The following is a 19,490-nucleotide window of genomic DNA, read 5'->3' as shown; positions in this document are numbered from 1 at the left end:
AGTTTTGTAGCTTCTAAGATGATAGTTGCAAGATTTTTTTTTTTTTTTTTTTTTTTTTACTCTTGGCTTTCATTTTTTCCCAGTTGATTTGCTCGCTCCTGATATATTTATATATTTTTTCCTTTAGTATCTTCATAACTTACAATCAGCATAAACACACTTGACGGAAATTGAGCGTGTAAGTACTAGCATATATCTTAATACTCCAAGCCTGAAACTTCTAAATGTAACGATATGGCTTTCCATTCGTCGAGAAATTTTTCTTGGGGATTTTTCGCCCGACTTGGATTCGAGGCAAACCATAGTTATATGAATACTGTACTTGTGTCTATTAGACGAATACGTGGTCTTGTTTGCCTTTTATTTTGTCAACAGAGTTAAAGAAGAGAATCCCACTGGCAACCAGGGCTTGCTGATCAGTTTCAAAGTCGCTGGATCATATGACCTGAAGCCTTGAATTTCACTGTATAATTAAAACAATTGATGAGGCGTAAGGTAATGAATACTTGATAAAAGGGTTCTGTGTTCCTTCTCCAACTTTATGGATGGTTTGTTTATGGAATAATAAAAACAACTTTGTGGAATAGTATGAAAAAATTGCATTTTGTGCTACTGTTGTAATTGCAGTAGCCTATTTCCACCAGTGGAAAACAAAATTTAGAGGAGCATATTTGGGTTAACAAAAAGTTTTCCTTAGATTGTTACCTTTGGCCAGGTTACGTTCAAAGCTAAGATTTTCAGTGCTCCTACAAGCATGATCAAAACGAATCCCGTATGGCCCAGTCTAAAAATTAAAGTCTCTCTGACCTTACTGAACCAAACCACCTTAACAATCCAGGTCGTTTATGTTATATATAAGCTAAAGGTAAACTCTTATTGTTAAGTACAAGTGCAGTTGCAGCCTTACATAAAATATTTGTTGTAGTCTGTGTTTATAGATGAGGTTGTTGTGTGCAGGCATGGGAGCCAGCTTTTTGAGCAGTCGGCGTTAATAAGATACGTTTAAGAAACTCTTATGTTGTTTCCTAATTTCAAGAGGTGGAACCTGATTCAACAGCGAAATTCTATCGATAGTTGTTTAATTAATTCTATTGTCCTATTTGTACGTACTACTTTTATTAAATTCTGATAGCTAGCATTAGTATAAACCACATGTTTCCATAAAATAGTGTTTAAAAGAAATTACCATCCTCCTATTCTATCTTCATAGGCTCATCCTTTTTATTAGATTCTAAGTAAATGAAAACAGACATTATCTTATTGAAATTAATAATGCATATAAGTTCTGGAGAACAGGTAGGTAGTGAAGTAGTGGAAAAAGTATAAAGCTTTCTCCGAATAGAACGTGACGCACTTATAAAAAATTTATAGACTATAAAATTGAGTACAGATAAAACCCATCTTCACTTGAAATTCCCGGATGGAATACTTTGCTCACGGAGGAGTTTATCGTAAATGAAAGCTGACGAATATCGTTTACTGAGGTTTTTGAAAGCGAGGGTTGATATCTTTGCATTCTATATTGAAAATGTCAGGTAATGTCGTATTTGAACGAAATTAGAATATTTCCTTTTCATGATTTTGCCTCCCTTTGCAACACGTCCCGATGAAGGCATTTACGAGCGCTTACATTTTCCTTTCGATTACATTTATAATTTCTTCGTTAAATAGATTGTTTAAACCAGTGTAGAATATCTAGACTAGATTTATGTAACCGAAAGTAGCCCAAGCTACGTATCCTGTCGATGTCAAAATTGTCATGCACGGTGTCACAAAACTTCAAAATTATGGATACCTTTACCTTAACTGCCATTTGAGGAAGCTTCAAAAGATATTAGTTGCCCCAAGAAATTGATTTACATTGTGTTTTTTGTGTGTTTTGTAACAGCCGTCTTTTCCTAGATATGAGCACAAGTTTTCTTATATCTTATATTTTTTTTCCAGGGTGTGACACATTGCCTGACAAAGTGGTCATGATATTATATGTTTTAATTGTCGAGTGTTGTTTTGAAACACCAGTTGCCTTGCGTTGTGTCAGTCATTGTTGATAGCTTGTTAGTACTGCTAAATTTTTTTTTTATGTGGCTCGGTGAAGTGATGATTATATTGCATTTTCTTCACCATGGTCGCTCTAATATTTCTTCGGATGCAGCATATATGTTTTACTAAATCTCCTTATAGAAAGTAATATTTTGCTTTCCCGTTAACTCCTTGCTGTTACACAATAAATTCTTACTAATTATTTATAAGCTGCTCTTGCAGTGTTCATTATGACCACCTGATTTAACATTCTTACAAAAAGTGCTTTTCATTAGGCCTAATAATACTAATACATAAAGTACTTATACTAATATCATACATTATTAACGGAGATTATGAAAAATTAAAAGTAGAAACGGTGGAGGTAACATGAACTAACCATGTGGGTATGCGTCTGTCACCCCGCTTCAGGTGCCGGGTCTTCAAAGCAACACTTGGGTACGCGGTGTCATGGAAGCCATGGACAGTGGGGCGGCTGGCCCACCCCTACCGGGAAGTGCCCCAGGCCCCTGTGCTCTCTGTCTTAACTCACAGCCTACTTCTAGATGTGTACAGTGCCATAAACAGATGTGTGCCTCATGTGCCACTCGACACACACAGGTAAGGCCATTTACATAAGATTTTCAGTGATGTTTGAAATCTCAAAGGTAAGTTTACGCATTCTGTTAATCATAATTTTCCATTGTGTCTATAATCTGTATTTTGCAAAACGCATTCATAACTGGTACAGTTCTTCTTAAATTTGTTAATGGTACTTGTTGACTGTAATTGAATATTCTAATATCATTTGAAAAAGCAAACGATACAATTTAACAGTTATGATAGATTAGTACTTTGAAGTACGAGAAATAATTCCGCGAAAGGACGTCAGCAATACGTAGACTGCAGTCGGCCAGCCAGCAGACTAGACAGATACAATCACGTAGCGGCAGATCAATCGATGGTTGCGTGTTTGTGAGAGCGCCGTCGGATCGTTTCCTTAGTAAGCAAGAGTAAAGTGCGTGTCTGAGGTGACCCGGTCACTGACCCAAAAAATACCTGGGCGCGTTCCTTTTGTGTTTTTACTTTAATGGAATTGCCCCATTCCTTTGCATTCCCATTAACGGTCACGTACACATCTCGAATTTCTTGAGACGTTGTCCTTAAAGATCGGAAGGATTCTGGCATCATGCTGAATTAGGAATATTGCCTGTGAAAGTCACGTGATCTTTACGCTAAGGTTCCATTCGAGTCAAGAAACCTAAACGGTATAATAGCAACGTTTCCCAAGTTAGGTTGGCTGCAAATAGCTGGTCTGAAAGGTGACCCAATTTTTCATATTACGGTCGTGACCTACATATCGGCCTTTATGGAATTTTCTGTAATTATAGAGGATTTCTTGCGAGCTTCATTACATGCATGTTAATGTTTGCATTTTGCTTGCATATACAATACGTTGAGTAATCGTAAACGCACATACTTACATCATATAAATATAAAAATCCATACATATATATATATATATATATATATATATATCTATATATATATATATATATATTATATAATTTCCAACGACGTGCCTTTTCCCCTAATAGGGGTTAGCTCCAGTGGAAGTTAACCCTCAGTTTGCTTAGCAGTTCCATATCTAGGACTCGGAACATTGCGCTGGCTTCCATGTTTCCCGAGGCGTGGGTTATTTCTTAATTCTAAGTATAGACCGATGGTCTATACTTTCATCTAATTATCCAGGATTGCAACTCCGTTTGGCCTTTTGTTCGTTTCTGTTTCATTTGCCTAAAGTGTAATATAAAAGTTGAATAATTTGTTCTACATACGCCCTTTCGCCTTTTCAAGAATGATTATTTTTCCGCGAACGTTCCCCTTCAAGCGGCCCTGTATTGATGTTGCAGTCTTTCTCTTACACAAGTTCACATTATGTAATCTTCCCGTACTGGTTCACATCCCGAAATATAGAAACGTGATGTCTGTTGGCAGTGACTAAAATTCACAAGCTTTGAGGATTGTCCCATCCCGAACGAGGAAGAGTAATTTAGATCACATTTTGGGAGTCAGGTGATCATTTTTGTCGCATATGTACTTCATTTAGTGAACTTTGCATGATTTTCATCTGATCGTTTGCTGTACCTGTCTGTATTTTTATTCTGATGTTATATGCCATAAACTTCTCATTTTCATTTAACATTGTCGATATATCGTTTTGATATTACGTTTTCGTCTGATGTTGTGTAGTTGACCGATTCTTGTCTGTTGATGTTATTTATACTTATTTCTCACTGTGTTTCCTTCGTAACTTGTTTTTTCCATTTGGTCCTTCGATAGTTAGTTTTTCTCTCACTGTGGGACACTCTCCACACGGAAGCAAGTATAGAGGAGAAGCCAAGGTCCCTGCGGCAAATCCGTCATATCAATAAGCTTTATTGAGCCTCTTGCCATCTGTCGCTATCATCCAATCTGACTGCAAGGCCTACTTCGGTTCATGCTATTACTCCTCTGTTTATTATGCCATTCATTTATATTACTTGATTTATTAAAATGTATTTGTGTACATGTTTACTTTAATTACATTTATTTGTCTATTGTAAATACTTATTTTCTTCTTCAATCGCCATTAAAATATATATATTATATATAAATATTATAATATATATCTATATATATAGTATATATATATATATATATATATATATATTATAGTATAGTATACTATAAAACTACGAATTATGGCATTTATGCCAATCGTTGGCATCCTTTTCATGCATGAATAAATTAAAAGGAAATGAAGTAAACATGTGACAGTATTAAAGGTTGCTAGTTAACGCTAAATAAATGTAAATAATCAAATAATTCAAGAACTGTGATAAAGTAACACGTCGTGCAAGTATTGATAATGGTAGTTTTTACCTTAAGTTACGGGATTGAATTCCTGTCACGTAGCGTCCCCCGAGAATGTATCCATTTTGAGGTCTCCTCTGCCAGCCAGCAATCAATTTGATTACAAAACCTTTCGTTGGTTTGTTACTTTTTATTTGCATTTGAAAAAAAATATATTGAGTGAACATCAACTCAAGTGTACCCGGGTCATCTCGGGGAGAGAGAGAGAGACGAGAGAGAGAGAGAGAGAGAGAGAGAGACGAGAGAAGAGAGGAGGAGAGAGAGAGAGAGAGAGTAGAAGTTTCGTGAGCTGATAATTCCGAGAGCTGATTTAAAATTAATTGATGGTACTAAGCAACATAATTATCTTGTTAAAAATTTCTTTCCCATCCATCATTGGAGCACGTGCATCGTCAACACACGTGTGTAAGAACCCTGGGAGTGTTAGGTAGAGGAAGGGAGGCAGGGAGGAAGAGTGTAGGGTGTGGCGATGATCAATACGAGGTGCCAGTTTGTATTTAAACTCTCCCACGGGTTTCCTTTATTTTCTGGCGTCATATCAATTAAACACGAAAGGTATGCTGTTTGTAAAGTGTCTAACGCTGGTTTTATCTTGCTCTGTAGGGTTAGTTTGGGTAAGGTAGTAAGTGAGGGCCTGTTCTTCAGTTCTTTTGGGAATTTCGTAGACTAAATAGCGCATTATTATTATTGAAAAATAGTGGTTCGATGAATTGTGGCAGACTAGACATTTTTACAACATAAAATAATTTTCATTTATTAGTGTATGCGAGGTTATTAAGGAAGACAAAGAGGGACTAAAATCGATTTCTATCTGGCTTCGCATAAAACTGTATCTTCTCCCTGGTAAGATTATATATATATATATATATATATATATATATATATATATATATATATATATATATATATATATAATATTGTTTAATTCGGCTGTTTTGTGGTGAAAGAACTTCAGTCCCAAGTCCTTTTGTTCTTTTCACTGATACCGCGGCAAGGTATTTGAAAAACGCCTTTCAACTGAAGTATTATATTATGAAAGAATCACTTTCAAATTATTGATTACCAAAAGATTTGTCATGTCTATACCTGCCTCATTAAAAAATATTTACCATATTTTTTCTGTAAGATTAGAAATTAAGCGTGCCTTTACATTTTTATTAATTTAAAATCATTGGTGTTACCTAAAATTTTTAAAATGACAAGATGTATATGTTTTCCGGGTATACGAGTGTGCACTGTTATTTTCTTGTAATAAATTTCGATGAAAATGCAGTTGGACTAGTATCTAGTTTGCCTTAATATTGATTAGCTGGTAAGTAGGTCATATTGAAGATTAACATTCACGATGTGCCGTGACGTGAGTTTATGTATATCTGATGGATTATACTGTGTTACACATTGCAAAACACGTTCTTCTAAGTGTACGCATGTACGTTAAAAAAGTCTACTACTCTTAAGCAGTCACGGAGAGAGAGAGAGAGAGAGAGAGAGAGAGAGAGAGAGAGAGAGAGAGAGAGAGAGACCTGGGGAGGGGAGAGCGAGTAGGTAGAAGGCGACGACAGTTCGAGTCAGATCTTGCTCTCTAATGCACCCCTGTGGTCGCCCTTCTCCTCTCTTTTGCATTTTTATTCTTGAAATATAGTCGAACTGGAAAGTAAACGTTTATAATACCACGGCTACAATTAATAATTAGTTTACAGTCCCGCGAAGCAGCCTTATAAAGAGATCATAAAATTCCTCGGATAGTGTCTCCATTTTAAAGTGCCAGGCACCACAGTGGCAGTCGGCAAGAACATTCGAAAGGCCATTTTATCTTGAAATGTAATGACGTTGCAGACCGTATGAGAAGAATGTTAGGAGTGAATTTTCTCTCGAGGTTGTAATAGAACGTCATACGTCAGATGCCCATTGTTCTTGGTTCTGTGTTGAGAGGGTTTCTTTGCTCACGTCGCTTTCATGGAATTTACATCTTGACGTTATCCTTTTGCTAATGCAAAAAATAAACTAAAATTACACTGGAAAAGACGTGAAATCTGAGTTACCATAAGTTTTGTTGAAATTACATACAAAGAACTTGAGTGCGAGTGGCATCATTAACTATGAGTCCCGGCGCTATACCCGTCCCCAAAGTGCCAACGTCGTCTTCGCCTCCTTGTCAGGTATGGCTTTCATTTATCGATGGTTACCCTCGGTTCGTCTCTGGACGGAATTATTTCTTATCAGCTGATTGGTGACGCTGGGAAACCTAGCATAATGGCTGTAGGGCCTGACATCATCGATTTTTTCGTGACGTCATCGAGTAGGACCAAGATAAGTTTATTTGATAACAATATGGAGTAAATTTGAATGGAATTTTTCGTCAACGTAAATTATGATTTGTTCTTTAAAAGTCTCTTCAGGAATATTGTCGATTATAAGAGATTTATTACTTGTTTCGAAAGGGTATGGGAAAACCTGGATTTCCAAAACGGAATGCGGAAATTTAAAATCTTTAGTTGTTCTATTTATCTTATTTGTGTGGCCATGCCTGTCTTTCATTGTCTGTCAGTTGATTCTTTGCGCCAAGCCTTTACTTCCTTCATATTTCGCATGTATTTGTGTTACCAATTTGATTATCGTTCATTTGAATTTCCCCAGAACTCGAGTAAAACCACCCTGCAAGGTTTTTTTTTATATCTTAACGTTTAAATCGCCAGTTGTTACTTTTACGCGCCTATATGCTTGCCGCACTCAGTGGTGTACGTATGCATTTATAATAGTAATTTTATATTTGTTGTAAAAATGGGTAAAGTAAGTTCTACGTATGGGAGAACTTTAAATCAATATGGTTCCTATCGTGCGTTTTGTTGCCTCTTGAGTTATGTCCTTAGAGCAAAAGTGAGACTATTCCCATAGATCTCCTTTTGGAACCTGTCGTGGCCAGTAAGGGCTGCTGTTTCAATTTGCAAAGCATTTGAACTCTGATGAACCCTGTACTATTTAGTCCGACTCCATATGGTTCGCTTTTGTTAATCTTGTTTGTGAATTTATTTTGTCTGTTATTCTGACATTTTTTTTCCGTGCTTATTCGTCATTAAATGTGCCCGTCGAGCTGCATGTGACGTTTATGGAATACGGAGAGATGTCGTAACAAGTGTATGTGTGTGTGTGTGTGTGTGTATGTATAATATATATATAGATATATATATATATATCTATATATATATATATATATATATATATATATATATGTGTGTGTGTGTGTGTGTGTGTATAATGTTTGTGTTTGTATGGTTACGTCCATATTTCGTAAAATCCGCTAAATATCCATCTGAATACGCGTCCATCGATCTTCATCCAAAATAACAAACCTTGAATCTTACGCTTGTCTCATACCTTTCCAGGACTCGGGAAGTGAGAGCCATAGCGTGGTGAGTCTGTCGGATAGTGATGCTGGCTTGCCTCACGCCAACGGTTACCATGACGACGAGACTACTCTCTACTGTCCTTCGCATCAGGGTAAACAAATTTCTTATCGTTTATTTTTAAAATCCAGTCTTAAGACAATATACTGTGTAAGTTCCAACGGTCTTTAGTCAGGAAGTGTGTTTTTGAATTGTAGTGTTTTGTAGTTTTGGGAAGCTATTTCATGGTTTTACAATAATAGTAATTAGCTGCTTAAGACCTACATGCAGTGCAGTGGAATGATTGCAGTCGGTTGTTGCAGAGTATTTAAAATAATCAATACGTTTCCCAAGAAAGCAAGGAGAGTTGCCAGTTTATTGATTTGCCAAATTCTGACTTTTCCAATTAGCCCAAGCACTAGGAGAGAGGTTTTATCACTTTTAATTAATACGCAAATTTAAATTCTGGAAATCAGAAAATGCCTTTGTGATATATTTTCCCGGGATTCTGTACAAACTTCATGGTCTGTAAGCTGGGAGTTAAAAGCAATTCTGTTTGGCTTATTAGGATTTTTAAAAGATAAATAAAGATATGACAAACGCTTCATTGCAAACTATCTAGATAATTTTTTCAACATTTGTAGGCTCATGTATCATGTTCATAAAAAGTGGGGATGGCATGGCTTTGGAAAATTCACGTCATTTTCGTGTACCTACTTCTGGAGATGGCCAGGGTATTTTGAACTATTATATATATATATATATATATATATATATATATATATATATATATATATATATATATATATATATATATATATATATATATATATTATATTATATATATATATATATATATAATAGAATGAATAACTTGATCACGAAGTATATAAAACGTGATGCTATGTATAAATAAAGATTTTTTGCCACGAAGGAAAAAATGAAAAATGCGAGAAAGCCAAGTACTTTCGGTCCTGTTCGGACCCTTTACTGAGGCAAACTGATTTTACAGAGAACAACATAGTCAAAAGAAAGCTTAATATACAAACTGACACTACAAGATTAGCAAGCAATAAGGGCGATTTTCACTCTACAGAGAGGAGGAGCCGCCTGAGGGTAGCCACACCTTGAAGGATACACGCAGTAATATATATATATATATATATATATATATATATATATATATATATATATATATATATATATACACATATACTATTAAACTATAGGTCATTTCCTTCATTATACCTATTTTTGTAGTGTGCGCGTGTCGGTTTGGTAAAGGTTGGGGTGAGACTGAACATGGCAGTAGTAAAAATATGTAACTGGTCCAAGACAGGAAAAGAATGGCAATGAAAACTTCCTGGGGAAGTCTGATTCTGTGCCAGAAATGAGGGATCATGAGTTGTTGTGCAGGGTAACATGAATGCAAAAATTGGTGTCGCGTTAAGGGATTATAATGGATGGTGATGTTGGTATGTATGGCTTCTTGCGGGAAATGAGAATAGTCTCTTCAGAAACTTTCGTGTGGAACTGTGCTTGGAAGAAATTCTCGATTGTTGGAAACATGACTCAAAAACAAGAACATTTGTTAGGATATTATCAGGATACATGAAAAAGAGATTGGTAAGGAGAATTTCTTAGATTATATGGTACTACGTGATCAAAGGAGAAGTTGATAATTGTACCTATTGGTGAGAAGAGTAGATGTAGACGAGGGGTAGGGGGAAAATTTGGTATAGAAAGCATCAACCCAGTTTCTGGTTTGCAAATCTCTTGGGAAACCATATTTTGCAATATTTGTGGAACATATAAATGCATCTTTTGACTTTATACGTGAGTTTTCCTCATTGCATTTTCAGTTTACTTACATTATCTTCAAATGCATGGTCATATTCTGCAATATTTCCTATGATCTTACAGGGCAGACCTTGCGTTTTTACTGTCGGGACTGTGAAACTGCAGTATGTAGCAGTTGTACTGATATTGAGCATCGCGCACATAATACCCTCCACTTGACAGATGCTGTAGAAGAACACCGTTTAGCGATGCATCAGCTGATTGACAGGGTCACAATGCAGGTTGTAATTCCTTTGTACGGTACTATTAACATAGTCGTTTTTCCTTGTTTTTTTCTGCATCCTTGCATATTTGTTCCCTTGCTTATCTAGAAAGTTTGCTTTACTTATAACAGGTGATATGGTTTTTATGTTAATTTTACTTATGTACTTTAGGATTGATATTCTTTAAACAGTTGTTTAAATTTCCATTATTATTATTATTAAGTTTGAATTTCTTTTATTATTATTATTATTTTAAGTTTGAATTTCCATTACTATTATTATTACGAGTATTTATGAGTTTGCGCCTATGGGTAGGATTTCAAGGCTGATATTGTGCTTGCCCGAAGGATTGTTCATAAATAAGTTGTGAACATTGGAGCAGTGGAATGATAGAGAACTTCTGTGCATGAATTTTCACAAGGACAATATGGTTCCAGATCTGTAGCCATTAATATATAGTTATTTTCGCATGCACTATTTTATTACATAAAATTTTACCCACTACAATGTGAATATTTATAATTAATTTTAGAAGCTGCAGAACCCAAAACAATAAATTATTTTTCTTTCTCTCTGCGGTAATAAAGTCCTTCACATCCAGCTATTCAGAAAACATACAGATAGCTCTGTTCACTTGCTCCCACTGCTAGTATCCCAGTTTTGATGGTCGCCAGTTCATGTTGGTATCAGAGGTATTGAATATGCAAAAGCGGAAGGCGACGAAATTGTAGAGTATTGATTGTACCTCAGTTCCTTATCCTGATTAAAAAAATAATTGCCTATCCGGTCATACATAAAAGCAAAAGTAGTGAGACCAATGAAGTTTTCTCTCTAGGAACTTAAAATATATTAGGGATCTATCCTTAGATTGATTCATTGTCCTCAATATATCGGAGAAATTCTGGGCTCAAGACTAGGCCGAGTAGACAGGGTAGGTCATACTCATTCAACTTAAAGTTCACAATGCAGGGTGATGAACATCAGTGGGTTATCTTGTGATATCCTTTTTACTCTGGAGCATATATTGGTGGAGTCTTAAGTAGCCAAATATCTACGTAACAAAAGGCAACATCGTATTTTAGGTTCTATAAAAGTTCTTAAATAATAATGTTGTTGATAATAATATCATGGAATTTTTAAGATTAAAATTTTTCACTTTTACCATTTATATTTATATAGGTTATGGTTATAAATGTATCACAGGTTTTACCTGTGAAACATTATCACACCATAGACTAACCAGACAGTTCCAGTAACAGTTCATCAAATTAAACTTACTTAAATCAAATTGAATATCCCTTCTTGTAAAAACTAGATTTAGCAAAAATTCATTGCAGGTATACGTAGATTCATAGATATGCAGTAATATTCCTTTAGATATTTACTTTCCTGTTGTGGGTAGGATCTCTTTCATTGAATTATCATCTTAATTACTTTTCCATAAGGTATGTATCTTAATTGGGTATACTATAGTACAAAGGTTTGGGAGGTTCCTGTATACTTTTAATATCTTCTAGAACTGTCATCTGAAAACATTACTCTTAAATTGTATCCCCAGTGATGCCTTTATTAGGAAAAGAATTTATTTGTTCTTGTCGCCACAACAAGTTTCAGTTATTTTATTTAATCTTTCAATAAGTATTTTTAGATTACACTGACTTATTTCAGTTGCCATGTGTGAAGGAATCCATATGTGATATTCAAGATGTGAGTCGCAACCTGAGAGAGAAGAGGACAGAGGCTGAAAAGGAAATCCGGAGGTGTTTTGACATCCTTCATGAATTGTTGGATAAGAGACAAACGACACTCATCAATTCACTCAACACTATTGAGTCAGAAAAGCAGCAGACCCTAGGTAACTGCAGATATCCTTCTATATGTATCACAACTGTGTTATAGTACATACCTTCATTAGAAATTAATTGTAATTATTTTTATTTATATAAGATAAAATGTAACTACATATGTATATTTAGAAATGTTATGGAACTATACAGTCTCTTGTGTATGAAATGCTATTTTAAAAAGTGAATTTTTAGAAAAAAAATTAATGGAAACAAATACAGTTTTTAAAGTAATACAGTTTTATAAAGTAAAAGTATAAAAAATAACCATTCTCATTTATTATGTTATTGATATAGAAATTAACAGTGGAATATTTTATTTAGTGTTAAGATTTCTGACTAGTAACACTTTTTCAGATAACCAGAAGGAAGAACTGGAAGCATGGGTATGTGGAGTGGAAAGTGGATGCGAGTTTGTTGAGAAAGCCTTGGCACACTGCCCTGCAATGGAAGTAGTTCTTGTCAGGAAACAACTTGGTGAGAGACTCATGGATTATGCAAACATGAATGTCCCTCCAGCTCCACGTGAAAATAGTCACCTAAAGTGAGTAGAAATGTTGTAGATTGGTCTTTTGAGTGGCATTAAGTAATATTTAAAGGCAGATGTCTAGATGCATGGATTTGCTTATCTAACTTTCATTGATTATGCATATGATGGTATTGGATGTCATAATAATTTTTTGTTGCAGGTTTGTGGTAGGCAACATTGACCCCTTAAAGACAGCCTTCCTTCATGTGGGAAGTATTCAAAGCAACAGTGCTGTGCCTCACCAAACAAGTGCCACTGGAGAATCGCTTAGACAGGTCAGAACAATTGATAGTTTCTTCTCATTTTTATTGATTCACAAAATGTAGATCATGCTATGCTGTGTACTTCAGAGGGAAATGATCTAGTAATGTATATCTTGCACTTAAAAATTTTACTATTAGGGTGTCATTGTCATTAAACATTACCTATTGTTTTGACTGTGATATCATAATTTTTATTTGGGTTATGAATCCAAAAGCACTAATTCTGCTTCCATATTTCTATATAGGTATGCTCTGTTGTTAAGAGAGAAAATTTCCAAGCTTACCAAATTCTACTTTTGTCCCAAAAGTTAAATTCTCATCAGTTGCAAGTCACATACTACTTAAGTACTGAAGATGTTTTAAATTGTATTCTTGTCTATTACTTTCAGACTTTTTTTTCAAATTAATTAAAGGGATTCAGTACTTTAGTAGATGAAAATAGCTGCAATATACATGGTGCTTCTATGACTTCATAACATTTATGGAGCCTGCATGTATTTCAGATAACTGTGGGTCGTCAAGCCATTGTAACAGTAGTGACTAGGGATCACAAAGGAGAAAAAGCATCTTGTGGTGGTGCAGAAGTTACTGCAGCTATTTCTCGCACAAGTTTAACAGTGACTCGTCATGGTTCAAGCTCACCGCGGGCTTCATCTCTTTCTCCACGAGCTTCGAGTAAAAGCCCAAGTGGATCTCGAGAAGAGCTCTGCCAACCTCAGGTGCTTGATCTGAACAATGGGACATATGAAGTGGCCTTCACAGTTCATGGAGAAGGAACCTATTGTTTGGAGGTGCTCTTGTATGGTCACCCTATCAGTGGCAGCCCATTCAGCATTGCTGCCATACCACCTTTGGAAGAGGACAGTGGTAGCAGTCAGCGATCTGTCCCTCCCCACACATTAGCTAGACAGCAGTCGCACTCAACGCAGGTAAGCTACTTTATTTAAAATTGTTTTAAGATGATTAAAGACATCACTTCAAGATTTATAAAGTGAAAAATTCAGATTTTCTTATGTACATTTAAAGGAGATTGAAGTAGTTACTGTTGTGCTTATGGTGAAACTTTTTATTCTTTTTTTTTCTAATTATTTTTGCTGTTGCTCCTGATATACTTCATAAACAGATAGGCTTCTGTATATGATGCAATAGACTTGAAACCTTCTTAAGTTACGTATACTAATATTGTTCAGAGATCAGAATTTCTTTGTTGAAATAAATCTCTTAAACACAAGGAATGCTATTCATCTGATTTTACTTTTTGGATTTGAGTCTGAAGTCACATAAAATTATTCCATACGTACATTACTTTTGTACCCATTTGCCAATAGTTGAACACACTCAAGCAGTGGGTGTGATAGGTCACCATTTGTGCCAACAGGGGTACGTCAGAGGACAACTGAGCTATGTGAAAGTGAAGGTTTGTGAGATTAGAGCCTGCTCTTCTTCAGTAGGCTTTAAAATATATTAAGGGCATATCTTCCCTCTTAGAAGCAGGAACCTGATGGCGTCAGTCTATCCACACAAACTTAAGGGATATGGCACATAAATGTTTTGATTTGCTCTTATTGGGACTGACTGAGCGTGGCCCGACAGGAGGAGTTCAAAAGAAGTCTTAGGATCCTGAATGGCACCCAGCAAGGCTTTTAAGCATGTAGGCGTGATAGAAGACTGAGCTTGTGTCCTACATTCAAGATTGTTGAGCCCACGAATGAGATCAACAACCTTCGTAAAGGAAGACAAAAACCTGATTGCCCTCCTCCTGCTCCAGCAACGATGACTGACGACGTGAAGAAGGTTTGGCAGTTCATTGTCCTTTTGTAGCAACATTGATGAAGTTTCCATAGGGTATCTAGCCTTCTGGATATTAACGGTAGGGGAGACGCCTCTTAACATTCAAAGACCCTGCTATCGAAGGCTCTTGAGTGTTAACCAGCTACGACACTAGAGTATGATCTTGGTTCGAACCGCATACAGACTTGTGTGAGGCATCACATACACCGTCGGTGAAACGATCAGGTACACATATGTCAGGCGAAATACGTACACGTTCAAAGGAGAAACAGTGTACACGGCCATTTGATGAGACAAGTACACATCCGTGAGAAGTCGACCGAGCATGGTCTCGAGACCCAGAACATGACCAAAAAGAGATTCTTGAAGGCGAACAATTCTTAGGATAAAGACTCCTTTCAAGCGAATGAAGAACCTGTCCATGGGCCAAGGAATCCTTACACTCACGACCGTCAACCACTGTCTTGTCAAGAGACAAGTCTTCACACACAGCCTGGACTACTTCTGTTTCTGGAACTTTTGACCTTTTAATCGGCGCCTTATCATCCTTACGGCGATGAACTGGAACTGAGGCAGACGAAGAAGGGGCACCTCCAACAACATCAGCACATATGTGCAAGCCTGAGACACGTCCATGTGGAGAGACACGGCCGTGAAGAGAGATGTAAACGCATTACCAGCATGCACAGGGGAGACCTGACCATGTAACGAAGACAAGGATGGCTCCTTTCCGCAGATTCCACCGTCAATCCCATGAATGCTAACCTGCGATGGGGAAGCATGACCATGTGGGGCAGCTGGCGAAACGCTCCTCTCACCTGCTTGACCATGGACGTGCATGGGGGAGACAAGGTCATGAGAGACAGAAGGTGATGCACTCCTTCTGTTCACAAAAGACATAATCGCAAAGTCCTCGATCCTCCGTCTGATACGATGACGAGGCGGCAATGGAGAAGAAAATGGATGAGATAAATCTCCCTCCTTATGAGATCTCTTAGAAGCAGGGAGTGGAGAAGAAACCTTACGTTTACCCAACGTCTCCTTTGCAGCAAGGGCAGAAAACCTCTCTTCCACAAGAGTCCAGCCTCTTGAAGACCACTTGACACAATGCCTCGGATGACTCAGCGAGAGGACGATGATGTCATAGCTGGGAGAGATGACGTCACAGTGGCGGGAGGATAAGTAGCTGCTTCAACTGACGTCACAGTTTGAGAGAGTGCTGGAAGTGACTTCACGACCTCCCTATGACCAGAGCTAGTCAATGACCTCACTGGCGGAGCGATAAGGTGATACCCAGGGACCATAAGAGATCCAATGTAGAGGAGTCCAGGGGGAGGGGAATGGGCCTCCAAGAAATGTGACAAAAACCCTCCAAGGAGGGTGAACACCGTAGCCCCGAGATGCCCAGACCACCGCCATTTTGGGTGACTGAATCTGAAATAAAGGAATGAGATGAGGCAGCGTCCTCTCTCCCAGGAAGACAATTGGAACCCGAGGTAGAAGGGACTACAATATGTACACATAAAAGCACCTCCCGATACTTGCATTGACAAATCACCGAAAGAAAAGGAAGGAGACACAGGAACACCAGAGTTAGCATCACGAAAAGTGACCGAAGGAGAGGAAGCAGCTGAATCGTCCAGACAAGGTGAAGAAAACCCCTCCCAAGAGGGGAAAGTTGAAACTCTGTGATGTTCCCTCTTCCTATAAAACAACCTCCACTGCGACTTAGGCCAGGCACAACATTCCAGGCAAGGATTCGTCACCATACAAAAATTAGCTCTGCACCTACTGCAAGTTGTATGTAGATTCGTAGCTGACGATGGCAAAAACCTAGATGAGGCCATGAAGACTCGAGGAAAGCCATACCAACAAATACACACACACTCAACACCGAAAATAAAAAACAGAACACGGGCAAAAAAACCAGCTTGGAAAGATAGCAAAGTGTAAGCGTCAACTCCCCAAGGCAGTTAGGAAAAGATTGGGTGTCATGAGGTTGAATGCGTGGTCTCTGACCAGCTTTCACCTCGTATGCACAGGCATTGCCAGATCTCACAGATTCCTTGCTTTACAATCTCAGATTCTTTTAACCGGTTACCAGCTGTTGCTTGGATAAATATCCTATTGTCAAGACCGAAGGTTTGTTCCACATATGAACAAAGTTTTTCTTTAAGAAATATTCTCAACAGCACTCATTAAGTTGGTTTATATTTTTTTATTTTATCTATAATTTTCTTTGTATGTTTTATTTATTAATAATCTTTTGTTTTACCCTTAATGTCATGCCACTGTTCAGGAGTACCTTTTTACTGCACTTAAGGTACATCACTCTTTCTCAGTTGTTTTTGTTGCTTACTAAACTTTACTTTCATCCACTTAGGTACATATACTGTAAATTTGCAGTATACTTGAAATAGTTTTGTGGATGTGTTCTTTTATGAGATTTGTAAAGCTACCCTTTACACCTAGAATTATTTTTATCGCTGGTGGAGTTGTCTCCATCATAACATTCCCTTTTAGTTTTCATTCCCTGTTACAGTATATTGTATGTCTTCTCACACACTGAATCTTTAATATTAGTTCACATTTATTTTTTGTGAATTTATGTACAGTACTCAAGATTCAGTTGGGGATGTATCCCTTTCATATTTACTCTTTCATCTGAAAATCTTTTTATTACTATTTGTGAAACCTAGCTATTTGTTTTCTGAAAAGTTTTCTTTCTCACCTGTGACTCAATGTTTGGTCATTTGTATTAAATCTAAATTCCATTGTTTTTAACTTCAGCTTAATTCAGGTTTTGTCTTTTTTTTTTATGACCAAATTTTATACTAATGAAAATATATGGATTGGTTTTAATTCATGAAGGTGACATCTAGAGCATCTCGAGCATCTAGACGACCACTGTCTCATCGTTCATCATGCTCCAGACGCACAAATCCCATTGAAGATGACATGTTGCTAAGGGTTGGACGAAGGGGACGCAACAGAGGAGAATTTGTCAATCCTCAGGTATATAAAATACTTGTTTCTGTGAAAAAACAATCATACTGGCATACACAAAACATAATTACCAGTGAAAGTAAATGTAATATTGAAATAAATCACCAACCTAACCTTCCATTTCAAGTACAGTATTTGACTCAATCTTTTTATTTTTTTACAGGGCATTGCATACAATGCTGTTAAGGATGGCCGCATAGCAGTCGCTGACTCAAATAATCAGTGCATCCAAGTCTTTACACTGGCTGGAGAGTGCAAGCTAAGGTAACTGGAATATGCTATCATTTACCATATCTACATGCAGTGATTGTATGTAGTTTGTTGAGACTGAAAAATACAGATATTGTACCTTTATAGATATCACACTCTCCTGTTGGTAGCTTGAACACTGGTAAGTTGCATACCTTTTGCGAAAACCTTGGAAGTCATCAGTTACAAATGTTATTAACATCATCTCCCATCATTGCTTATTTTCACCTTTATTCGGCTGTATTCCTAGTCCAAACTAGTGCCTTCTCATACATGTAATGACTTTCACCATTCTGCTTCAGGGTACAGTGCTACCCCACTTTTTCGTGGGGATAGGTTCAAGAACCCCTCTAAAAATGCATATAACTGCTTACAAGGGCCTATTTTAACAGTACACTGCCTGAAAACAAAAGTTAGTGATAATTTTAGAGATAAAAGATGAGGCCTGTAGAAAAATTCCCAAAATGATGAAAGTTCCCAGGGAAACATGAAAAATATGTTCCACAAAAATCCACAACAAAGTGAAGTGTAAGAAAGGTGGGTAGCACTGTAATTTTAATTTCCTAGCTATAATCTACCATTCTGGTTTTTGCTCGTTAAATAAGTTGAGCAACTCATCGTGAAGGTCCCTACTGAAGAGGGTAAAATGTAATATGGAGGTTACATTGGGGAGTGACATATTTGAGCCCACCTGTGTTTAAGCCTTGATGCAACACTCCAGAAAATCATAGTGCTACCCATAGGGTCCGCATAAGTGTTTTGGCTATAGCAGCAAACATTGTTCCAGAGGACTCTGGAAGCTTCCTAATGGAAACTTCCAGCAGAGTAGTCAAAGTTATAATGTTGAGAAGGTGGAGCCTAGCATGAAATTCAGCCAAGGCTGTCCCATCTGCGATTTTTCTCATGTGGGTCCCAAATTACTTTGTAGCCACGTCCAGAAGGAGCTTTTTTCTTTGAATAGGAAGGGCGAGTAGAACAGTGGGAGCTTTTTTTGTCTCAAAAGGAAGGGCAAGTAGAATTATTACATACAAGAATGGAAGACAAATGGCTTATTTCAGCCATTGGCTCACTTCCCAGTTACCACAAAATTCTGAAAATCTGTCTTCACATGACTGATTGTTTTAAAAGTGAAGGGACGGAAGGCTGGGGCTACCTAGAGAGCATATTGGTTCACTAAAATGTTGTAGGTAGAACTATATTTTACATTAATTCTGAAAAAGGTCTTCCATGGATTTCACTGCTATTTTCATAGGTAAGATAATTGTCTTCTTCGGCAGTTTCTGAATACCTACTGAAGGAGGGACTAAGTGCCATTCAGTATTATGAAAAGCTGCTGTTCATAAATTCTACATGCTCAACTTCTATCATAAGGTATTTGCCATCAGGTGAAAGGATATGCACAGAAGCATCGCACCAAGGGTTATCAG

The 19,490-nt window shown here is 37.1% G+C and overlaps 1 protein-coding gene across 9 annotated transcripts in view; it reads left to right on the top strand.

Moving 5' to 3' along the window:
- The window catches only part of LOC135196257 (tripartite motif-containing protein 3-like), an 879,736-nt gene that overhangs the window by 844,279 nt on the left and 15,967 nt on the right, over positions 1-19,490 (top strand). For 7 of the 9 annotated variants that reach the window (XM_064222946.1, XM_064222949.1, XM_064222948.1 and 4 more), the window contains 10 exons: positions 2,452-2,640; positions 8,319-8,433; positions 10,242-10,399; positions 12,050-12,236; positions 12,583-12,769; positions 12,915-13,029; positions 13,521-13,946; positions 17,108-17,131; positions 17,680-17,823; positions 17,978-18,078. In XM_064222946.1, the coding sequence (XP_064079016.1) occupies positions 2,452-2,640; positions 8,319-8,433; positions 10,242-10,399; positions 12,050-12,236; positions 12,583-12,769; positions 12,915-13,029; positions 13,521-13,946; positions 17,108-17,131; positions 17,680-17,823; positions 17,978-18,078 (1,646 nt within the window). The remainder of the gene's footprint in view (positions 1-2,451; positions 2,641-8,318; positions 8,434-10,241; positions 10,400-12,049; positions 12,237-12,582; positions 12,770-12,914; positions 13,030-13,520; positions 13,947-17,107; positions 17,132-17,679; positions 17,824-17,977; positions 18,079-19,490) is intronic. The other 2 variants (XM_064222952.1, XM_064222944.1) reach the window with 2 other exon arrangements.

The sequence above is a fragment of the Macrobrachium nipponense genome, chromosome 17 (genome assembly GCF_015104395.2).
Source record: "Macrobrachium nipponense isolate FS-2020 chromosome 17, ASM1510439v2, whole genome shotgun sequence".
Lineage (NCBI taxonomy): Eukaryota > Metazoa > Arthropoda > Malacostraca > Decapoda > Palaemonidae > Macrobrachium > Macrobrachium nipponense.
This window is presented reverse-complemented; position numbering and strand designations above follow the sequence as displayed.